This window comes from Mastigoproctus giganteus, chromosome 7 (assembly GCF_048544385.1).
Source record: "Mastigoproctus giganteus isolate SK-2022 chromosome 7, ASM4854438v1, whole genome shotgun sequence".
Taxonomy (NCBI): domain Eukaryota; kingdom Metazoa; phylum Arthropoda; class Arachnida; order Uropygi; family Thelyphonidae; genus Mastigoproctus; species Mastigoproctus giganteus.
This window is the reverse complement of record NC_143581.1, coordinates 59,518,858-59,531,574: the sequence shown is the minus strand read 5'-3', so window position 1 is coordinate 59,531,574 and position 12,717 is coordinate 59,518,858. Positions and strand designations below refer to the sequence as shown.

General features: G+C 36.2%; 1 protein-coding gene across 1 annotated transcript in view; it reads left to right on the top strand.

Annotated features, from left to right (window-relative positions):
* mdy (diacylglycerol O-acyltransferase) overlaps window positions 1-12,717 on the top strand; it is a 143,116-nt gene that overhangs the window by 67,458 nt on the left and 62,941 nt on the right. The window contains exons 6-7 of the mRNA XM_090376920.1: window positions 1,132-1,234; window positions 6,777-6,917. Coding sequence (XP_090233046.1) covers window positions 1,132-1,234; window positions 6,777-6,917 — 244 coding nt within the window. The remainder of the gene's footprint in view (window positions 1-1,131; window positions 1,235-6,776; window positions 6,918-12,717) is intronic.

Genomic DNA, 12,717 nt, shown 5'->3' with positions numbered 1-12,717 from the left:
CTGTTCGCTGACATTTGTGGGTAGGGGTTAAAATTTAAAACAGTAAAAAGATAAGCAATTAATAGCAAAGAACCCGGCACACGCAAATTGCAAGTAACACGATACGTGCAAGTGAGAACGGAGTAACGAGTTACAAAGCTTTAAATATCGGAATGAAGAGAAGATCTGAAAATTAAATTTTTTTATATGATTGAAGATTCCATGGAAGTGTAAACACATTTCACCATAATAACCCACAGAATTCCAGCTGTCAGTATTATCGCAAATTCAGTAAGATCAAGTTTACTGTCCGTTTATGATAGATTTCACTAACAGAAAAGCCCAATAAACAGGTAACTGCTAATTGTTTTATGGTTGTGACCTCCAGAATTTTGACTGAACCACGTAGTACCATCGGAGACAATCGTAGGGTAATCTCCAGTGCTGCGGTCTCCTGTCCCGATTAAACGGCATGCTGTCCCAATTAAGTGAAGTAAACCCTGGCTATTTTCTTGATTGGTTCCTGTTTTTTAAGATTTGCCCCAAATAAACGGCTGCCCTGATTAACCGGTGGCCCAAATAACCGGAATCCTGTATATATATAGTTATTATAGTAAAAGCACAATAAGTACTATACAAATGCTGAACATGTATATGAACACAACAGTATACAGCTTACAGTAGGCCATAAGGCCAAAATAACTTATAAAGACTAAAATAGCCCATGTAGGCCTACAAGGCCAAACCCTGGAAATAAACATATAATTAGTAATAAAATATAAATATATAATGCAATGACGATTATGTAGTTAACTATTGGTGTAGAGCTACATTGAAAGGGACTTTTTCAAGGGCTGACCCTCTCAATATATCCCACCAATAATTAACAGAGCTATCTGTTTCTGATTGCCTCAGATAATCGGGACTTTACTGTAGTATGTATTCTTTCAAACCTAGCTGAAAAAATTCATATTATTATCAGTAGCTGTTGTATGACCATTCCTATAACTTTTGGCAGCATTTAAAAGTAGCAAATGTTTACAGATTAGAGAAATTCATATTTATCTGATAATCATAAATTTCTTGGAAATTAGTTCCAGACTTTTATTTAACTGTAAACATTTGTTAGTCTTTTTTTTTCTCCACCTGTAGGGTTTGCTGAATGAAATTGTTAGTCGAGTGTTAATAGTACTTTTACTGAAAACTCTAGTCCTTTTGCCAGCAGCTGTTGTTTATACAAATGACTGCAATCCAAGTAAGTTATTATAGTTCAAAAACCTTCACTTTTTTATGAATTACTCTAAATTCTTCCCAAAAATACATTTGCCTTACAATTTTAGTTTTGCTTTTCAGAGCTCGGTTCAGGCACAGTTGAAATGTGTACTAGTTGAAAATAAAATACAATTGAAAATACAATTGGGTACCCAATTTGCAGTCTACTATGCATTCCTTCCATTGTGTAGAGTAGAACTGTATTCCATTAATGAGTGAAAAGAGAAGGCATTCCATTCATTAGCATTCCATGAAGCAGAATACGTTGACAGTACATCTACAATTTTGATATAAAGGGAAGGATCCACAAAGCAAACCATTTATTCTTGTTGGTACAAGCATTTTGTGAATAATTGTATCTATAAAAATCACTCACCCACTCCACTCTACTCACCCTACTGGTAGGCAACTTAACATACCCAAAGAAGCTCTTTGCCAAGTTATTAAAAGGTACCTTCATTAATTGGGTACAGTTTGTGCAGAAAAAGCCCACAGAAAGTGTAATGATATGATTCCTTTCCCTACGGTTCCTTGAAAATATGGCTAGTGATGACATTGATTACAAATGGATTACAAATTTTTGAAACAACATTTCTGTTGTTGAATGAATAAATCAGTACAATTTGCAAAGTCAGGAGGGATGTAACCCTCTTGAGTTAATTGAACATGAAAGAGGCAGTCCTAAGGTTAATTAGGACTGCCCCTTTCATATCTTTGCAGCATTATTGTAAGGAAAAATTTAGTTTTTTCCATGCAGAACCAACAATAAAAGGGAATTTATTGTTTGGGAATTAATTCTCATGTTATAGAATTGGTTAATGCTAGCAGCTGTAGTCTCAGCAGCTAGCATTAAGGGTTCCACCACATCTGCATAATTGAAGAAAGGTCATTCATGAGTGAAATTCTTAATCCGTTGATTGCATTTGGTGGTCCTGTTCAATGACCCAAAGATCATGGGATCTCACTGTTTTTTTTTTTTTTTTTTTTTGGTTCTGGGGATTTGTTAAAGACATTGCTTATGTCTGTTTGTTGTTGATGACGACGACACTAGTAGTGGTTCAAGACATGCATAATAGAAGCCTGTGCAAGAATTCATTACATTATTCTTCATAAAGGGTAGCTCTTGCCACCCTTTATGGAAAATAAGAAAGGTGTCACAGCCTTGGGGCTGTTTATTACAGTATGGACTAGGTCCCTTGGTTTCAGTGCTGAATTCTGTATCCTATATTGATCTAGGCAATTCTGTGTGCCTACATTCTGCCAATTTTGTGGAAGTGGTCTTACATCTTCTTTGTGATAACCACCCCATGCCACAAAGCATGGATTGTGACCACATAGTTTGAAGAGAATAACATCAGAACTTTGCAATGACCTCAGCCTAATTGAAAGTCTTTGGGATGAATTGTAATGCAGGATTAGTTAAAGGGCAATATAGTCCTCTTTATGAATAACAGTTACACCAGCCATTCTACCAGAAACTAGCAGAGCAACATTTTTTTGTGAATTTATGCTTATTTTTGTTAAGGAATTGGCTGCCAGGTGTGCTGTGATAGTTTGTTGCAAAATAGAAACATGGGATAAAAGCATTGTTTTCTCTGTTATGTGAAATCATTTCATAGTACTTGTGTAGCAAAATTGAGTCTTTCAGTATGATGCCAAAGAACACACGCGCACACCAGGTTTTCCATGAATTGTAAAATCAAAAAAAAATTAACATGCTTGCTTGTATAACTGTGTAAGATGTGATTTTTCTATTTCAAGCAGCAGAAACATGATGTAATCAGATGTTTGCAAACAAATAAGCTTGACAGCTTGCAGTGCATAGAAAGAAATGCAAAAATAGGTATTATATTTTGTGGCAACAATCATGTCATATGTGCCAAATGTTTATTTGCCGACCGGGCTAGCCGAGTGGGTAAAGTACCTGCCCGGCAACCCAAAGGTCGCGGGTTCGATTCCCGCCTCGGGCTTGGATCAAAGTACTGCAAAAACCTTGGGAGGTGCAATATGGCCACAGAAGCCGATGCGCCAACAACTACCAAATCAAAAAAAAAAAAAAAAAAAATGTTTATTTGCAACTTTTGTTGTAGAACATAATCTTCCTCTGAGTCGTGTTGAATGCATCATTTAGAAATAAGTTTCCCACTGGCAAAATAGCAAAAATATGGTTGTGGAAGAAAATAACAATGGGCGTTGTTGTGAATTTGTACAGACAAGGAAAGAAGAGGTAGTGATAGTTCTGAAAAATGGGCTAGTTTTGATTGCTACAGATGGCAGTAACCAAAGTGATTGCAAGAATTCCATTCTAATAAATTTTGTAATAAACCTTTTGTAGAAGGAACTAAAAAAAAAAAAAAAAATTGTCAAACTGAAAGCAGCTTGCTCGCAGTGCCAGCATTGGAAGGTGACTCTACAAGGGTACAATATTAGACAACTTCTGAAAGCAAGTGGGATTCTCACAAAAATCTGGCACTTAGCTGATAATGTGTGTTATGCTAACCCTGAACACTGGAGGAGCAAAAAGAGCTGAAGACTGAGTACTTGGTTATAATAGGCTATGCTTATTAATTTGTGTGCTTAAAAGGAAGCTGCATGCCTTCCTGTGAAAGTTGATGAATACTTAGTGGAACTTTAATGCTGTTTAGAAAGAAGTGCTCAAAGGATTGATAGTTAAACAATTTCAACTGATGCATACCACTGAAGTAAAAATGATTCTGAAGCATGTGTGTACCTTTAGTTAAATGTATAACTAGACTGGTAGAACATTGGCAACCTTTGATATTTAAAGAAGAGATTAGAAGCGGCCAGAAAAGCCACATGAGCACTTTTCAGAGTTGCTAAATTGAAAAGTACAACAAGCAGTCACTAGTGAGTGCCATTGAATCATATCCAAATCAAGTTCATGAACCAAAAGAAGTTTTGAAGAAGGATAAATTAATGAACTCCCCCTTTGAAAAAGAGCTTCTAAAACAAAATTCTAAACAGGCCAAGCAAGTTATGATAGTAGTAGTATATGATGCAAGAAAGCAAGCTTATAAAGCATCAGCAAAAAAAAAAAAAAACTCCTGCATTACCTGTCCACCCCTCCAATAATTTGTCTAGTTCTTCCTTGAGTTTATTCAAACTGCCCACTTCCAGAGCAGCAGTGCATAGCACATGCTTCTTGATTAGACCAGGGTTCGAGCCCGTCACCACCAAATACGAAGGATGCGGAAAGGTCAGGGAATGACCACCACATATCCCGGAGCAATGTGGCCTTAGTTGCTAATGCTCCTAAAAACCAAATAACAAACAAACAACAAGCCCACTTCCACAACAACAACAGATGGAGTTTGTTCTAACAGTCAACCACCTGCAACCATCTTTCCTGAATTTGAATTTACATGCTCTCATGTATGTAGTCTGAGCAAGAGGAAGAATACCATTAGCATTGAGCTTTCTCAGTCCATTCAAAACCTTAAACACCTCGATCAGATTACCTCAGGTGCCCAGTCGTTTTGTTCCCACCCTTTCATTCCTTTCACCAATCTCATTGCCCTTCTCTGCACCCATTCCAGCAGATTTAATCCTTCCTAAAATGAGGCTTCTAGACCTGTATGCAGTACTCATGATGCGGATGAGTATCATTGCCTTATACAGTGGGATCAGCTACTAAAGTTCCTATGTATCATAGACAAAACCATGAGCCTTTCTGACAGTCTGTCTGCTTTGTTCAGAGAACTTCATATCAGACTGCACAATTACCCCAAAGTCTGTTACATCTTCTACTACTCTGCATGTAGTACCACCCACTTGCTATCCATATGCAGCACCTTGAATTTGTCGATGTTAAACTTCAACTGACATTTCTCAGTCCATTTGCCTTTTTTTATCTTGTTGCAGTAGCTTACCCTAATTACTGTCATTAACCACCTTGCCAACCTTTGTGTTATCTGCAAACTTAGACATTAAACCTGATATACCTTCATAAATATGGAAAAAAGCAATGGGCCCAGTGCTGAACCCTAGGGGGGTTCCACATAACTCCATGAAGAGCAGTGTCCATTAATAACTACTTTCTGTATTCTCCCACTCAACTGTCCCTTTTTCCAGAGCAGTAACTTACCCTTAATGCCACACTGCTCTAGTTTGTGTAGCAATCTTTTATGTGCAGTAGTATCAAATGCTTCCTTGAAATCCAAGTATATGATATCAAAATAATTTTTTTCATCTAGTTTCTTTGTGTTATGATCTTTAAAAACCTCCTGCTTGCCTATGCCTGATCTTCAACTTTTTGAAAGTCAAAAGTTGGCAGCTGTGCGTGATGCAGCTACCGGGTTATTCTTTGGTTCTTTTGTATTCACCCTCCCAATGCTGTTCCCAGTGAGTACATGACGTACAACATCTTATATTGTTAGATTTTTTTTTTCCTGAGATTGAATCCCTTCCATTACCTTGGAAACAGAAACCTCACTCATCATTCAACTTAGCACTCTGTGATCACTCCCCACTATGGGTTCCTCTACTGAGGAACCCATAGTGGGGAGTGATCACATGTGCCTTATGATACTTTGTGATCACAAGTGCCGTATGATACTTTATGTGAATTGCAGCTGATGATCAGACACAGAATATTCTTGCCTCCATTACTTTCTCTACCAGGCTAATATAGATAATAATAATCATGTAGTTGATTTATAAAGTTTGTTTTCTATAGCATGCTTCCATACCGGTTGCCTCAATAAGTATATATTTCAATATCTCATAACAAGGCACTTGCACTTCCTTGTCTCTGTAATTAAACTATAAAATAAAATACTCTTTATTAAATTATCAATTTACATAGAGCTCTAGGCACGGTCAGTATCATATTTTTAAATTGAATTATATATTCAGTTATTCTGAGGTATTTTCTTTAATCCATACAATGCATGTAATGAATGGACACCTGTGGCCACATTAACCATATTCTAGTTGCACCACTTGACGGCCAGAATGAAGCAAAACCTTGCACTAAGCACATTCTTCCCCCCTCCACCCTACCTTCCTTAGAAATACTGAAGAATGGTGGTCTACATGCTACATTCTTGCTAGAATAACTTCTTTGTGCCTAGAAGAGAATTAAGGTTGATTTAAAAAGCAAAAAAAAAAAAAAAACTCTTTATCACCCAAAATACACTGTACACAGAAGTTTTGTGCTAAAGTGCTTTGGGAAACACTGATTAGGTGAGATATTTCTTTGCTTTATGAAGCAGAACAAGTGTATTTTTACAAACTTCTTAATTTTTTGAGTATATGCAAATTTAATTCTATTTGCCTTTAATCCTGTTATTGCAATGTGATGAAATATAATAAAAAATATAGCATTTGGCTGTTTTAAGTAGTAACATGGCTGGTAGTTCAATAGTGGTTTTAGTTATAGATCAGCACTTTAAGGACTACCTGTATTGATTTATTATTATTTATTAACTGATTATTATTAATTTGTTTTGATTATTTTTTCAATGGGATTCTTCCTAATGGTAATATGTTCTTGTTTTTGTCAGTTGGAAGTTCATTTGCTTTGGGATTTGTTAGTGTGGCATTTGTAAAATTGGTATCCTACCATATGGTCAATTATTGGTGTAGAGAAAACCTTAATAGGGTCCAAAGTGACCAACACAAGAGTGTCACTTCAAGCCAGGAATGTAAGTGATGATTTCTGTTTCTGCATTCATAGTGATATATCATACATATTATTATTCTTTTAATGTAAATTATTAAAATTTACTTATTTTTCTTTGAGTCTTTGATTAAACAGTGTTACAGTAACCTTTGCACTGCTAACTTCAGCCAGTGGGGAATAGAAACCTAAAACCAGGAAGTTTAGATAGTGAAAGAAAAAAAAAATACAGTAGAAAAGTCAGTACTTGGTAAGTTCTTTGTAGCTGCTAGCCTCACACACGATCTGAGGTTTCAGTTCTGAATTATCGATCTAGCTGAAATTCAGTGGATTTTTAAAATCCACTCATTTTTAAATTTGTCTGTTTATTTATTTTTCCTTCTGTTGAATTTCATCCCAATATTCTGATTGTAATTTCCATTAAGATGCTGTTTTCTGGGATATTATTTAGTGCAGTGGTTTTCAACCTTTTTTTAATAACGGCAAGCCTAAGTAATTTATTTTATTTTGCGGCACCCCTTTTCAATTTTCTGCCTGTTAGACCGATTCTCTCTCTTTCTCTCTCTCTCTGTATGTATATTTTGTATGTATGTGTATATATATATATATATATATATATAGACAAAAAGGTAAAAATTAGTATATTTGTATATATGATACGGGAGTTGAGCTATAAGGTGTAGTAACCATGGAAAGAATAGGTAAAAAATCAATTTACCTGAAATAAATATAAAATGCAATTAATAAGGGTGTGATAATTGTAAGAACCAAAAGCTGTGGGTCCTAGGACTTGAACTACGTCTTCAACAGGGTTGGCAGTAAAAATCGTAGGAGTCTCAACAATGGTCCAGGTCTTTGTTTCTGTTATGATGTAAACGGTATACGTATACATCATAGCCGACCAGAAGGAAGAATAAAATAATAAATAAACTGTAAAATAAAAATAATAATGATAAATAAAAACTTGTGGAAAGAAAAGTATAAAATTTAAACTCAAAAATATCTAAGAGATGGGGCAAAAACAAGAGAACTTCCATTCTGTATAGACTGGAAGACATTGTTGTCAATGGTGATTGAAGGAGAGCTAAGTGTTCACTTGCGGTGTGTGTGTGTGTGTGTATATATATATATATATACACCGGCGCTGTATCCATGTGACGGGGAAGTGAGCAATTAAACAGATGAGGCAAAAAGCCAGCAGAGGGAGAAACAAAAACTAACAAAGTAGTGTGGAAAAGACACCAAACTTTGTAATAGAAGAAGCAAGTACTGATAGTAGAGAAATAGCATCTCGATATTGCTTTCGGCCAGCCTAATTGCTCACGAGAAATAAAATGTAGTAAAAAGAAAAGCTGAAAGGAATTGAAATGGAGGTGAATAAAGTAGTGCTCGGGCAGTCCGGGGTTGCAAGCCCATACCACAGATGGCTCCTGGACAATTGTCTCATGTATTTAAGTCAATAGTGGCAATGTTAAAGAAATCAAAATAAGATAAAGAATGAGATAATAAATAATAAAAATATAAGAATACACAAAAACGATGACAAGACGATAAATATAATACCCCCGTCAATAGACAATCTGTGGGCACGAGCTTTCCACGCTGTGAAACACGACAGAGTCAAGGGGGGTATGAAACTATGCAACATATACAAGCCAGAATGTAAAGGAGGTTAGTCTACTGACATGATGTTTAGAACTGGGTCGTAGTTGGTAATATTTTTAAATTTAATAATGTTAAATGCTTTTGTGAAGTGATGACAGAGGAAAGCAGCTGGGAATTTATTATGTAGTAATTTATTGTAGAGTATTTTAATGTTGTCTGAACATAGGCTGATGCTGTTGCATATTGTAGCAATTCTTATACATTGGGAAAGAATGTTTGCATGAACTTTTTTAGAAATGTTAGAATGCCAATGGGTAAGATTTGACTACCTTGAAGCTAAAAGCTTCTCTTTTGTTATATATGTTGATAGTAGTATGGGGGCTGTCGATTTTTTATGCCTAGGTCTAGGTAGTTGGTTGAAAGGTCGGATCTACTGTGATGTATATGTATACCGTTTACGTATACATCATAACAGAGACCTGGACTATTATTGTGGCTCCTACGATTTTCGCTGCCGACCTTGTTGAAGTAGTTAAAGTCCTAGGACCCACAGCTTTTGGTTCTTACAATTATTACGCCCTTATTAATTGCATTTTATATTTATTTCAGGTAAATTGATTTTTTACTTACATGGTTGCCAGTCTTTTCTGCATCTACTGTAGTTCCTGGATCTATAACTCGGTCTTATATACATTTTATAAATTTTGCATAAACTCTTATAGCCAATTCCTGTTTGATAAGACTTTTGTAATTTCATTGCATCTTTATCTTATATATATATATATATATATATATATATATATATATATATATATATATATACACACACACACACACATACACAGAGAGAGAATCGGATATATATACACAATATTAAAAAATATATATATGTTATATGATAGTTATTACAATAATGTTATTATAAAAATCACATTTCATAATACAAATTACATATATACAGTATATAATAATTTTATTCTTTATATAGAGGTACTAAGTAAATATCAATTATAGATCACCTACAAAATTAAAAAGATACTGTACACCATTTTTTAATGAAATAAACATATCATTTAAAAAAACAATAAGTTTAAGTAACTTAAACCCAAATTATGTGGCACCAATGGAATGTTGTTGCAGCACCCTAAGGTGCTGTGGCACCCCGGTTGAAAACCACTGATTTAGTGCCTTGGCTCGGTGCCTCTTCCTTTAGTTCTCAGTTGTTGTCTTGGTAAATACTTTGCAATCAAGATTATCATACATAGAACCACAGCCATTTGGTCCAGGCCTAAGACAAGATTTAGGGGTTTATGCAATGCAATGTCCTTTAGGTTTTTTTTTAACTTTTTGGCATTAAAATTCCTAAAGGCCTTGTTATTTATGATGATTTGAGAGCCTGGTAGATGAATTCTCTATATAATTTCTGATTGTGTACTTTTGATTGTGTAAAATAGTAGAACTCCAAATATTTCAATGCAATGCAGTATAAAATCATACACATACTAATGATTTCAATGCAGTATTAGCATTATTAGAGGCATATGATGCAAAAAAGCAAGCTTATGCAGCATCAGCCAAAAAAAAAAAACAAAAACGCTCCCATTTCACCCCTCCGTTCGTTCCAAATACCTGTCCAGCTCAGCCTTAAATTTATTTAGGCTATTAACTTCCACAACAAAGGGTGGAAGTCTGTTCCGCCAGCCAACTACCCGTTGGCTAAAAGCAAACTTCCGCACAACTATCCTACATCTGTCTTTCCTCAATTTGAATTTATGCTCTCTCAGGTGATTATTCTGAGCAAAAGGAAGAATCCCATCAGAATGGAGCATGCTCAAACCATTCAAGGCTTTATACAATCAGTCAGATCACCTCGCAGGTGCCTAGTCTTCAGACACTGTAATTTGCAAAACTTAAGCCTTTCTTCATAAGAGCAATCCATTGTCTCATTCACTAATCTTGTTTCCCTTCTCTATATTTGTTCCAACAGTTCTACATCCTTCTTAAAATGAGGCCTCCACACCTGTATACAGTACTCAAGGTGTGGCCTGACCACTGCTTTATACAAGGGTATAATCACCTCCTTATCCCTGTTAGAAAAATTCCTGTATATCATTGACAAGACACCATGAGCTACTCTTGCAGACCGTCTGCACTGCTGAGAAAACTTCATATTTGCCTGCACAATTACCCCCAGGTCCTTTTTGTTCTCTACAAAAGTCAGTGTAGTTCCACAGAGTTGATACATTACTCTGGGGTTACTGCTTCCCATATGTAGTACTTTACATTTGTCAATGTTAAACTTCATTTGCCACCTCTCAGCCCATCTGTTCAACTTTTCTAGATCCTGTTGCAGAAGTGTACTGTTATTAGTGTCCTTAACAATCCTACCAACCTTCATATCGTCTGCAATCTTGGACATTAAGCTTGATATACCATCATCTTATCATTTATAAATACAGAAAACAAGAATGGACCCAACACTGAACCCTGAGGGACTCCACTAATAACATTAGTTCACGATGAGCAGTGTCCACTGATTACCACTCTGTCTTCTCCCTCTCAACCATCCCTTTATCCATAGCAGCAATTTGCCTCCAATGCCACACTGCTCCAATTTGTGCAGCAGTCTTCCATGTGAAACAGTATCAAAAGCCTTTCTAAGATCCAAATATATAATATCAAAGTTATTCCCTGCATCCAGTTCTTTTGTGACTACATCATAGTATCCAGTCAAATTGGTCAGGCAAGACTTTCCCTGTTGCTGTGTCTGAGCTATAACTGAAGTCTTGTCCAGATGATCCTGTAGTGCTTCTTTAACCAGTGCCTCCATTAATTTTCCTGGAACAGAAGTTAAACTAACAGGTCTATAATTACTTGTGTTGCCCTTAGATCCTCCTTTGTGAATTGGGTTCACATTTGCACATATCCAGTCCATGGGTACCTCCCCTGAATCCATAGAAGCTCTCATAATTATGGCTAAGGGTTTGCTTACTTCCTTTGCTGCCTTCTTTAATATAAATGGATAGATCCCATCTGCTCCGGGTGCCTTTTTTATTTTTATCTTCAACAATTTCTCCTCCACTTTCCTCTCAGTTATTACAAAATCATCTAGCTCACTGCCAGAGTTTAATTCACCTCTGGCATTCCCCCTCACTGAATAACTCCTCATGTGGGAATGTAGATGCAAAATACTTGTTTAGTTTGTTAGCCACCTGAGCAGGATCCTCAACTGTTGAACCATCAATATCCAGTGGACCAATCTGATTCATCCCTTTCCTTCTAGAGTATTCATAGGAAAATAAATCTTTTCTGTTTTTCTTTGCATCCTCTGCCAAAGATTTCTCATAAATCTGCCTTTGCCTGCCTAATCTCCTTTGTGACTTGGTTACAGACCATCTTATATCTATCATAGGCTTCCATGTCACCCATTAATTTATATGTATCCCATGCATTTTTCTTCTCTGCCATATGTCTCATTAGTTCATCTGACATCTATTTAGGTCTAAACCTTGAATAATATTTCTTAGTTGGTATGTAAAGCCTAGTAGCTTCCAAGTTAATTCTTTGAATGCTTCCCATTTTGAATTTGCCATTGGTAACATCATCCTTTGGTCCCACCGTATAGAATTTAAATACTGTCTCAGACCACCGCAGTCGCCTTTACGAAAGCAAAATCCCTTCCCTTTACCCCTGATAGTAGTTACCTTTTTGAGTAAATCCCACTTCAGCACGCTGTGATCACTGCCACCCTAGTGATTCCTTTATATGCAGATTCTTAGTGCATGAAGAATCACTACTGATAATCAGATCAAGAGTATTACCCCCTCTAGTTGCTTCCCGAACATGCTGATGTAGAAAATAATCAGCATGTTCGGGAAGCAACTAGAACATGCTGATGTAGAAAATAATCATCCAATAAATCCACAAAAGCCTTGTTAGTGTGTGAGTGACCAACCCACAAATTCCAGTCAATATCTGGGAAATTAAAATCCCACCTTATAAGACTCACTGATTTACTGGCCTACTCTATTTCCCTGTACAGTTTCTTATTATACTCATCAGAGTCATTAGGCCTATAACACACTCCTACTCTCAATTTTGATCTCCCAATGCTTATGTCACACCAAACTGACTCAATACTGCACTGTTCAGCAATGTCGACTGGCTTCACTTCCTTGGATTTTATGTATTTCTTAACTAATAGCATAACCCCTCCTCCC